Source organism: Engystomops pustulosus, chromosome 2, assembly GCF_040894005.1.
Source record: "Engystomops pustulosus chromosome 2, aEngPut4.maternal, whole genome shotgun sequence".
Taxonomy (NCBI): Eukaryota; Metazoa; Chordata; class Amphibia; order Anura; family Leptodactylidae; genus Engystomops; species Engystomops pustulosus.
The window spans coordinates 242,720,917-242,733,343 of NC_092412.1; the positions used below are offsets into that span (position 1 = coordinate 242,720,917).

Below are 12,427 nucleotides of genomic sequence, written 5' to 3' on the forward strand. Positions count from 1 at the left end.
ATATAAGAAGTAGAAAAGACCAAATAGCTCTTCTTTTTTTCATAATTTACACATTTTCGACTTTACAATATAATGGAAAAATAATTTTAGTGCCTATTGTGCTCTTAAAGGGGGTGTACAGAAATTAGAAAATGTGACTCCTTAATAAAAGTGCCAGACCAGTTTGTGAACTATTTCTTTCATATATCTTTGAGTATTCAGAGCCACTCCCACTTCTATCAGACATTAAGGACAGATTCCATGTATAAGCCGAGGATGTCAAAGATGGAAAATACTTTTAAAGAGGACCTCTTTCACCTTCATCAACTCTAACTCTTTGAATCCTTTAATAAGCTCCAGGGAATCTGGCTTAGACTACATTCAGCCAGAACCAGATCCTGGACTAGCACAGGGCCAGGTGGAGAAGGGAGGGAGAGTGAACGCTCCATTGAAAGATGACCAGTCCCTCACGTTGAGACACTGAGTGCTTACCGTACTGTGACTAGGTGCCATAGACCTCACTGGGGGCTGCGATATGGCTGCAAATTGTGTGGTGATATCACAGCCCCCATTACGGATCTGTAACTATGGCTTCAGTTGCAATTTTCTCTGTAGCCCCCCTTTATAACTGAGTAATCAATGTAAAGAAGTTTTCTTTAGATATCTGTTGTCAGAAGGGTGGTTCTAGGCTGGAGTAGCCCAGACTAGCTCCAACCATCTGACAATCAAAAGTCATTTAATAATCATGGATGCCAGTTAAAGAATTCAGAAACTTGGGGTGGTAAAAGGTCCTCTGTAAGATGAAGGTGGAAATAGGAAATAGTAGTGATAGCTAGACGAGATGACAAAGACCTATATTGATGGATAGAGACCTTGCAGAGAAAGAGGTTACAGCCATGGTTGGGGGCAATCCCCTTCGCTATTAAGTGGTAAAAATCTGTGAATATTTTGGCTACAGAGGTACTGCATCGAAATCAAGCTTAGAAGATTGGTAAGATTGGGCTAAATGGTTAGGAAAATAGTATGGATGGTGACCACCAGCATGCTCTTTCACTTTTCTAGGTGGCAAAGCTCAACACTATGTAGGGACTAAGGCTGCACTATGACAGGTATGTAAAAGAGCTCTACCTATCATTATGGATTACTGGGGGAAATTTTGTTTCCATATGGAGAATCATGAGCCAAAGGTTTGGTTATGATGCTCTAAGACATGAAGGAGGGTCAACGTTGTGACACCATGATGATAACATCTCTTTTAAGAAAGGCTAAATCCTCATACAAATACCTATACAATGGGTTCATCCTGTCTAGCATTAGGAAAGTGTTATTTTACATCTTAATACCTTCCAGTTTTAGAATCAGTGGTTTAGAAACTGCGGCATAAGTCATAGGCAATTACATTGCTTTATTGAGTCAAGTTCGGTAACATTTAAATGACTCTCTAAAATGGGATAGATTGAGATCCAAAGTCATTTAAACAAGCGAATAGCGTTAGTAGCGCGTGCAGTAAGGCCAATTTGCAGGCTAAGAAATTCACTTTTCATTCACTTTCAAATCGTATTTTTACATTAGAAGTATTCAGTCTCCCATCAGTATCGGCAGGAAGAAAGGCCGCAGCAAATTCAGCGCCTTTCATAGTTGAGTGAAGGGAGATGTTCTGCAGGATAAGACTCCCAGAGAGGCGGCTCGGTAAAGTATCTTTCCCAGTTTATTTTAATATCTTCTGTTTAGCTCCACTGCTTTGAGTGGGGTCGATGGGCGGAACACATTAGATTAAAGCCAACCTTTGCAGTCTCGGAGTAATGTGATGTGAAGATGTCTATTAGTATAGTGCTGAATGTATAAGAAAGACCTGTAAAGTCTTCAAGTTTTGAAATGGTAAAACTTGGGAAAATTTTATCTCCAATGATCTTGTGACTATCCAGAAATCATGGAATCATCGATCATGGAAGCCAAGTGTTTCCAACAAAGTAGTTGAGGCCCTATATAAAGGTGGACATATTACATGACACAAAATGGTATGCTATATCCTAGGTGTAAGGAAGTGGTCAGACCATTAAATCATCTCCTGTTCATTTGTTTGGTAGTTACTGTAAGCTGCAGTGACTGATCTTGGCCAACACACGAAGAATGGAGTTTCCGCTTCATGTCTTCTTGACTTTTCAATGAGGAACAGTTTATCAATGGTGTTGATGAGTATTGGGTCTCAATATTTTAGCTTGGAAAACCCCTTTGAATTGTTTACTTCCCTCAATTAATCTTACATATATTTGAGACATATCTGATTAAATTTGTACAACCATAGAACCTCTTACCATGGACCAATTCTAATTAATAGGACTTCTTTGTAGATGGGTAGAAATGCTTCTCATCAGAGTGATGCACTTCTGAAGAAAACCTTTGTCCTTAATTCAGATATATCCTAATTTTTATTTACATCAATGTAGAAAGTTGATGAACCATGGGTATCACTGCACCTTGGGTGTGGCCGTGGAAATCGGTGCACAGCCATCCCAGAATAAGGTTGTAAAACTAGACAGGAGAGGATACATTGGATCCTGAGGTCAAGCCCATAACTAAAATACTCATCTGCATATAAATACATTTGAAGATTTCTCTGCATCAAGATCATAGATTGATTCATGAACCGGATCGCTCAGAATCTAAATGACCTTCTCTGAAAATCAACTTAAAGGGGTATTCCCATCTGGGCATTTACATTTAATTAAATTAATTTTCCATATGTAAACATTTCTTCAATTGGATGTTAATAAAAAAAATGTTCCTGTGTGAAGATAATTTCTCATAAATGTAATCATGTTGTCCCTTAGAAACCAGATGGCTTCCTCGGATACGACCACCTCACACTCTGGCAGCGGTGGCCAGATATGCGCTATAGAGTCCTGCCGGACCAGCAAGATTCAGCATTCATTACCAGTAAGTTACAGTAACTCCTGGACATTTTATATACAATAACCTTTTGTTTCTTTGTGCACTCACTACAGCAGAGGTGGCCGTATCCGAGGAAGCCATCTTGTTTCTAATGGACCATATGACTACATTTATGAGAAATTATCTTCACACAGGAACATTTTTTTTAATAACATCTAATTGAAGAAATCTTTACATATGGCAGATTAATGAAACTGAATGTAAGTGCCCAGACGAGAATACCCCTTTAAGGAACGTTTGCCGAATTCCATGGACAGTTAATAGACATCATACGTAATAAATACCTTTTAGTGGTGAAGGTTCCCATGACTTTAGTGCAGCTGGAATTGTCTCCTCCACAAATTCCACATTTATCAAACTGAAGTTTGGATCCTATTATTCCGTCGCACCCGGTTCGGACACATTTCCCTTTTACACAAACAGAATTACTGTATGGTCTACATTCAGTGCCATCGGTCACCTAGGGGGCAAGGAAACAGGTTATTTGATGATAATAGATACGTTAAATTCAAAACCTGCACAGTTTCAAAGAATCATTCAAACGTTTAAGTTCCAATGGGCCTTCTTCATACCCGTAGCATATCATCAACGATGGATACATTGTAACTGACGTCTGCACATTCGAGAATCTGAGAAGGGAACCTGTTATGAGGGTTTAGACCCACAAATTGCCAACAAGCTGCTATGCAGGACAGTGATCATAATGATGTCCTTCTCAGAATTTACTGGAGGAGAAGAGTCATGTTGACCTGACTGTCTCTAGCTTGGATGATGTCCCATAGGAAAAGTACATCATCATAAGCTACCTTCAGAAGCTTCCAACCACACTTGTGATGCGGTACAAAGTCTGAACTATAGGACATCAATTAAGCCAGAAGGGGACTACTTAACATGACTCCTATCCACCCTGTGACTTCTTACAGCTTGACTGTAGTCAGTGTTAAAAGATTGATTTCCGTGTATTTCTGGATCTCCTAGTTAATATAATTACATCATTGTGATCCTGTCACTTCCCTGCATAACAGATTGGTGGCATTTGGTGGGCCTAAATCCATATGACTAGGCCCCTGTAATAAAATAAACAGAATATCAGTTTGTTTTTTTAATCTAAAAAAAAATTTGGAAAAGTGGAAAGTTGGTGCATGCGCAATGTGTTTTGACTGGACAGTGTGATCATTTCTGGTTTGCCAATGGACCATCTTAAATTCACTCCTGAGTCATTGGGACTGGTTCATTTACAGTAAACAACAGAAAACGCTGCACACGCAAGGGCTAATAGTTTGTGCATGGACTGAATTTCCACATCTAATGCCATGTGGGGAAGATACTGTAGGCATCATCCACCTCAACCATAGATTGATTAGGACTCCTAGATAGACCTCCTATGGCCACTGAATAGTTGAGTTTTCATTTGCATATGACAAAGTTATTTTTATTGAGTACAGGCACCCCAGTTGAATAACGACTATAACTTTTGTAAGTATCTCCTCAGGTCACAAACATTGGTGTGACTATAAATGGAGTAGAGTGGTTCCCCTAGAAGGCACTGGCTATACAGAATGGAGAATTGGGCGATTTGTATTGTTTTTCATTTAAATTATTATAGTGTAATAAATTTACCTTTTGTGAAAAAACAACATAATATCCAGTTCCTTTAGCCTGACATATGAGCTTGCAGACATCTCCAGGCTGAATCCCTGCATATTTCGGAACCCACTCAACAAATGTCTTCACACCCTTTGCATCGGTTTGATACCCGTTCCTCGCTTCACACTGCTGCTGCCGGAAAGATTTAGCTTAAGGGAAAGAGAAAATGAAGTATTAATGTTGTATCATCTGCTTTCATATTTTACTTCCTAGTACAAACCTAGTACAAGAACCAAAAATATTTGTAGCTAAATACAGAAACAAGGTGGAAGCAAGAGGAAAGTTGGAAAACTTTTCATTGGTCAATGGTTTTGTTTCTTTCCTCTGCTGGGATTCATTCCCATTCTTGACAAGAAATATGTGGACACATCCCAAAAATAGGGCCTGAAGGCACTGGCTCCCAAACCTGTTACAAGGGAGGACTCCTACACTATTTCCGCTTCTGGGAAACCCTCTGTTTCCAGTTCAACTTGAAAAAATACCAGAATAGGTGGCCGTAAAACATTTTATATTTCAATACCACTTCAGACTGAAACATTTTCTTAGGTTACCTTCAGACGCTGTCCCCAAAACTTGTGATTATGTACCTAGCCTACAGGAAATCACCCAAGCTAGAAGGGACAATCCCTGTGTGACACTCCTCCATCACATTCCTTAACAGTCATTTGAATTAAATGTTTAAAGATCTATTTCCATGTACAGCCTGTAAAAGTGGCAAATCCTGCTGTTTTCTAGGCAACTTCTAGTCAATCGGCACATCTTTCACATTGGGGCACATTTACTACCCGGTCCTGCCCGATGCCCGCTGTGCATTGTCCAACGAGAATAAGCTTTGCCTCTATTCACAAAGATCGTGCGTTTGTCGCTTCCCCGCTCAGGTCCACCGGAGTTCACCTTCTTCCCGGTACGGGTAAGTGCTTAATCTTCCGACACAATTTAAATATTAAATCCCCTCGCTTAGTCTGAATCAGACGGATCGTCCGACGGCCTGCCCCCACAATTTCTGTCGCATGACGGGCAGCACAATTGCGTCACAATTCGATCACATGCGACACAATCCCCAGTTAAATACCTATCAAAGCAGTGCAAATCCCGAAAATTTCTAAAATCCGACGAAAGTGCGATCCGCGGACCCTTAGTAAATAATCTCCATTAAGTCTGATAGGGAGTGGTCCCATAAATCAGGAAAATTCTTCCACAATCTCCCAGAGTGGCTCCATCCCCTTTAGTGATTAAAACTCTTTAACATGCAGCTAAACTGGACCTTTGCATGAGGAGTTTGGCTGGAATAGGTGTGGAGCCAGCAAATTAGTGTACAACCTAGAACTATTGAAAGTGTAAGTCAACCTAAACACACATAGTTGTCCACTTTCTCTTTTTAGATGTTGATAGCCACTAGATTGTCCAACCGACTTCTCCATCAATTATTATGTTGAAGGACTATTGTTTTAAGATGTTCACCTCATAATCTTAGCAAGTAGACACATGTTTCTGGAGCATATATATTCACAGAAACTAAGTAAAAATTGAAGGATGCTTAGGCGCTTAGGTTCATGAGTAGAGCACGGTTTTCTACTTTGATGATCAGACTACATTAGGATACTGTTACCAGCAGATAGTAATGACTAATAAGATTAATGAGCCATTGGTTGCTATCTTCTCCAACACTGCAGGCTCATGTAATCAGTCAACTTTCCATCCAAATGGACTCACTCTTTCCAATTGCTTCCTACTGAACAAAATCCACAATTAACGAAATTGATTCTCTAAAGCCTTCTAGATAAGGTATTCTTATATGTTCTATATTTCAAAGAAAAAAAAATATTTTCTTCTGCTTGCCATGTCTTCCATTGATCTCCATTAATGAAAGAGGTGGGTAGTGGCAATCCAAATTGATATCTAAATATGGTTTCTGAAGCATCACTTCAAGGAGTTCAATCATCGGATTGCCCTAACGTACTAACTTACTTGCTTGTTATGTCTTCTATGTCTTCTAGTGGATGGAACCGTTTTTTATATTTCCTCTGTGTTCGATCCACATTTGTTACTCCTCTTTGCCACAATTATGTCTCAACAGCGTGAAACAAAGTGCGGCAAGAAAAAAAAGGTGCTACTGTGTTACAGCCTCAAAACAGAGCAGATGTACTAGGAGCATGCACGACTATTGGATTATCTGGTGGAAAGTGCTCATTTGCAAGACAAACCGCACTAAAGCACATTACACCAGTGTTCATATATTTGGGCTAACGAGTTTATAAAATGATGCCTATAAGCCCGAGGTGCTCCGCATATGCACCGGCTGTTCTGATGTCCCAATGGAATGGGCGGGACCAGGCTACAATGAGTCGGTGGAGCCAAGTGATGCTGCAGTGATGTAGGCCGGAGCACCTCTCACTTATTTTCTTAATTTTATCATCTCAATTTCTGAAGACTTGCACCGATCCAGGATATAAAAAAATGGTTCCATCCCCTAGAAGATAAAAATGAGCAAGAAAGTTAGGGCAGTCTATCATCATTAAATCTGATGGTAGATGTCCTTTAACTCTTGGTGTAAATTTCCTTACGATAGTTAACAAAAAATCTGCAATACTATTGAGAAGACATGGGCCTGAATTTTGGGCCCACCAACTGGTTATGCAGGACAGTAAAAGGTTTAGTAGGATTCCCCTTCTCGATCTGGAAGAGCTAGCATCAAGCTCCAAAAGAGCTTTGCATTCCATAGGCAAATGACCACTAAGGAATCACAGAGAACACTACTCCTAGGAAGACACCTCTTGTCTAAATTGATGTCCCATATAATCACTGCCTGGAGGCCTCCAAAATTGTTATTTTGGAACACCCTTGGGCAAGCTTGTGTGGTTTCATGCACCAGACCTGTCTTGTGACCACGCCCACAGTGCCCCGGAAAGCCAATTTACATATAAATGACCTCTGCATCCATGTATTTTCTCATAAAAGCCGTGCTTATGACTTGGAATACCTTACCTACTAGAAATTTTCATTAGTTTATATATGACTGGGGTGCAGGTAGGTTCCCTTTAACTAGGTTATCCTTTGATTTATTGTGTTTTCTAGCAGTCTAGCCCCTGCAATCTATCTCTCTTACACTTGTAATGAAGAACACCTGACTCGAGGAGCCCAACGGGATCTGTAATTATTCAGTCTTAAATTTAAATAAGCATGGCGGGCCATGGGCGCAGCGAGGTGAGACCGGGGAATAATGGCGTATTATGTACTCCCGGCCAATTTGCATTTTATTTGTTTTTCCTCTTTATTTTCGATGTGATTTAGCGGCTCCATTCTGCGGAGTGAATCATGGAGGTATACGATCCGTCTGTCTTCTGACACTAGATTTGGTACGCTTATAAAACAGACGCTAGGCACTAATGAGACTTTACAACATTTTCTATTAAGAGTGACATATTCACAGCAGGGACCGGCTCACGACACCAGGATAATATTAGATCATGTATTTGTTATATCTCCACCTAACTCTTCACATCCCTGGATGAAGCAAAATGTAATTTACTGTATTTAACAGACCACACAGATTCCTCTCCTGCTGACACATGCTGAGGGAGAAAATGAGTATACTTTATGCACTTTCTGTCAAATCATTCGATAATAATAATAATTTTGTAGTATTTTAGCTACATGGTTATTTTATTTTGTTTAAAAGGATGTCCCAAGGTTCGGAATTTTCTGGTATTAGAAAGGCCCCGGAAAACCCCACACAAACATTGAGGCCAGATCACGGCCACAATAGACATCTATGGCACCCGGTCACAGTTTAGCATGCGGTGTCTCACTGCACCAGGACCAAGCCGCAAAATATAGGGCGGGAGACTTCACTGTAGGGAAAAGAATGGGGGTCATTTACTAAGGGCCCGATTCACGTTTTCCCGACGTGTTACCCGAATATTTCCGATTTCGCTGGAAGACCCGAACGCTCGTCGGAGAAGCCGCCGCTGGAACGCGAATGGACCGGGTAAGTAAATGTGCCCCAATGTCTCTATTCACTGATAATATGTACAGGTCAGGGTGGTTTTAATGGAGTCACTTTAAAGGGACTGGCCACTATCATAAAAATTCACTAGGGTAAGAAAAAGACCCTAATAGTGGTACCCATTTATTACTTACCCTGGTTAAGTTGGCAATACTTCCTGTGATGTACCATGTCATGCTGTCTTTCTTTTCGGCAGAAGGAGGATTACTGTACACCGGCCCCATCCATAACAATCACTCCCATAGAAGTGGTTGAGGGCACATGGCAAGGACATCGGCATGCTTCTCCAACCTCTGATACGGGAGTGTTTATAAGGGAGGGGGCATGCATACAGAAATATCTACACGTCCTCCTTCATCCTTCAACCAAGCAAGATACAGGAAGCCACCAAAGCTTTACAGAAACTTTACCAGGGTAAGTATTATTCCTCTGATGGAATGTTATGGTCTTGTACTTATCTTGGAAAAGTTTTGTGATGGCCAACTCTTTTAAAGGGAACCTGTCACCAGGCAAATCACTTTTACTCCACATGAAGTACCTTATATGGCCAGTTGCCTGTGTGCTGGACATGACTTTATTAGTGCCAACGCTGCCTGCAGCCTGAAAAATGTACTTATATCCTGACTACACTTCTAGTCAGGATGGTGTGGTTCTGGGCACAGCAGTCAAGGAGACGCCAGCCCTTTACGTAACCACACCTTCTTATTTCCTTGAAATCTTATCTCAATTATCGTGCATACGCTGGTCATCTCCGCTTCGGTCCTGTGTGTACCCGGAGGGAGAAAGGTGCACTGCGCATGCTCGAGAATTGAGGCAAGACTGTGCCAGTCCAGGAAGTGGTCAAGAAGCCAGGAGGCAGGGCTGTTCCTGCTGTTCCTTAACGTCACCCCCCTGACTGGAAGCGGACCATGGATCTAAGTTTATTTTTCTGTCGTCAGGCAGCATCGGCACTTAAAGACATGTCCAGCACCCAGGCAACCAGCCATATAAGGTACTATTGTGGTGTAATAATGATTCAGCTGGTGACAGGTTTCCTTTAAGGGAGGTACACAAAAACAGCGGATAGCATATACTGCAAAATATATGAGCATTTAAAGTAGATTTACACAAAACAAATGTTTCTCCCATTACTATCCCATTAATGTGATTAAAGTCTGCTGAAAATTCTGCACTTTTTGTAGGAAGACCATACATGTAGCATACATCCCCCCTTGCTATGAGCCAATTATGAAAAGTTCTTTCTTTTTGTAAGCCTAAGCTACCAAAGGAAAGACCTTCTTATCACTTAACTTATACTAGTTGTATAAAAGAAAAAATGTGTCTTCTTGTATGGACCAGAAGGCTGAGACAAAATATATGGCCAGCTTAAGGACTAGGATCCTTCTTAGCAGCTTTAAACCATGGGTCTCAACAACTTCTCATTTCCAGAAAAAATGTGGCTCTATAAATGTCCATTGCCACATATGAAATGTTCTTACCATTAGATGGACATGGGTTAACATTACAGGATCGGTTGATTGCTCGCTTCCCGGTACAGTATCTACCACTGTTTCTTGGAGCAGGATCATTACAGTGACGATAGGCAAATTGAACTCCACCTCCACATGTTCGGGAACATTGTCCCCAAGGTCCCCACGAGCCCCAGTTTCCATGACTGGAGACCTAGAATAATTTAAGAAAACATGAAAACAGAACAACTTTAATAAATATAATGGGGCACATTTACTAAGGGTCCGCAGCCGCGAATCCGTCGGGTTTTTCCCGAATATTTCTGCTTTGCGCTGTATTTCACGGGATTGTGGCGCACGCGATCGATTTTCACGCGACAGAAATGGGGGGGCGTGGCCACCGGACAACCCGAAGGATTCTGAGAAATCGCAGAATTTAAAAAGCCATTTGTGTCGCAAGATCAAGCACTCACATACACCAGAAAAAAGCAGGTGAACTCCGGCGGACCTCGGCGCAGCAGCGACACCTGGTGAATATCGGCCTTAGTGAATCCCGGCAGAACCCGAATCAGCGCCGGAGAACCTGCCGCTGGATCGCGACTGGACCGGGTAAGTAAATGTGCCCCAATGTATACATTAATTAGGTTTAGACCTTCCCCTTGAAAAAGCGCCATAGCAAAAAAACGTGTCAGGGTATATAGTGTGTAAACCCTCTTTCGTATGGTATTTGTGTCTAATGTTTCTATTGCAGTGTGAATATACAGGTCCTGTCTGGATGATTTCAAATGCATTCTTACCTCCAAATAATACTCTGTATATGTTTTTCATATCATAGATTGTATTCCTATAGGAGGAGACAACTAACCTACCCTTTGGCTTTAATTGCCGATACATTTGGTCATACACTCTTCAACTTGTTGTAGTTTATTATTTGCTATCTTTTTTTTTTACATTAATAAAGATACTAATTGACCTAATGATTTACACTCTTTCTTTTGGATCAAGTTTTTGGTGACCATAGACTTCAGAAGGCAAAACAAAGGGTTTGATTGTTTAATGGATTTTGAAATGGACACTCAATTGTCTTCCAGATGCTGAGGTTCCTTCAACAGCAGTACCACGGGGGAGGCCTGTATTGGGCCCTCTCCAATCTGATTAAAGTTTTGTAACTTCGATTAGACACTTGCACAAAAAATAATATTAAACTGTTAGAAAAGATTTATATTCATCAATGGATGATCATAACTTACCGAGTAATATTTCTTCTTGGTCTTGTCGACACATTTTCCATGGAGACAGATCCTTCCTTTTCCACAAGGTGTTCCCTCAACAGCAGGAAGTTTCTTTGTTAAACAAACCATCTGGCCTTGTCGGACAACTGCGCACCATAAACGTGAGCAAACATCCATACCGGGGCACACTGTGTATGTTGGTCCAAAGGCCAACTTACATTGTCGGACAGCATCGTAGCTTTGTCCAGGAAGCTCTTCAGGACCCAGAATTTGATTTCTTGGTTGGTCCAGCAAGCAATTTCCTAAAAAATAAATTAAAAATATATATTGCATGTCCCAGACTGTAAATATATCTTTATTTTTTGTGTGCAAAAATGGACTATAATAAGTGGGCAAGTCCTGAACATTGGATTTAGAAACTTTAACCTCAAACCATCTTCAGGAGCCAACGGGTTGGCTGATTTCCCATTATGTGCTCATACAAAAATTCTACAAGCCAGTAACTGCCTGAAAGTTTCAATTTCATGCTGTTTTCATGATCATAAAATCCCAGGCTTGGTCCCCAAGTCACGTCAATAGCCCTTGAGATCGTGTGACATTCCAACGATTTCTTGCTCCAAGTCTTTCTGTTCACTTCATCTAACCTATTCTATGCCTCGAATAAACTGTGACACATGCTTTCACAGCAATTTTGGATATAGAACTGGCCTTACACATCTGTGTCATGCATAGTATATTTTGTTATTACCCCTCAGGGTAATCAATAATTTATTGTGTATATAGCACTCTCATAGACTACCCAATCAACTAACCTACTCCTGAAAGGAATTGAATCCTGTGCAACTTGGGTGCAAGCCTTCAGTGTAAGGGTCAGCTATCAGGTTCCTTGGCGCCCCCTTCAGTGGTAATATTGTTACCCCAGAACAGAAATAGAGGGTAATAAAGATCTGCTCAAGTGGGTATATATTCATAAATGAGAAGAAAAAGGATACCTTTCATTTGCTAAAAAATTTATAGGGATGCGTCAGAAGATTTGATTGTGAAGGTCATAATGCTAAAAGCCCCACACATCATTAAAACAAACTGGACAAAGTGTTCATAAAGTATGTAATAGGTAGAGATGAATGAATATATTCAACATAAATCAAATTACTTCCAAATTA

The 12,427-nt window shown here is 40.8% G+C and overlaps 1 protein-coding gene across 1 annotated transcript in view; it reads right to left on the bottom strand.

The window, feature by feature from the left end:
- The window catches only part of ADAMTS5 (ADAM metallopeptidase with thrombospondin type 1 motif 5), a 76,467-nt gene that overhangs the window by 13,833 nt on the left and 50,207 nt on the right, over positions 1-12,427 (bottom strand). Inside the window, exons 4-7 of the mRNA XM_072138599.1 lie at positions 11,283-11,566; positions 10,063-10,246; positions 4,552-4,727; positions 3,216-3,391 (exon numbers count right to left, since the gene is read on the bottom strand). Coding sequence (XP_071994700.1) covers positions 3,216-3,391; positions 4,552-4,727; positions 10,063-10,246; positions 11,283-11,566 — 820 coding nt within the window. The remainder of the gene's footprint in view (positions 1-3,215; positions 3,392-4,551; positions 4,728-10,062; positions 10,247-11,282; positions 11,567-12,427) is intronic.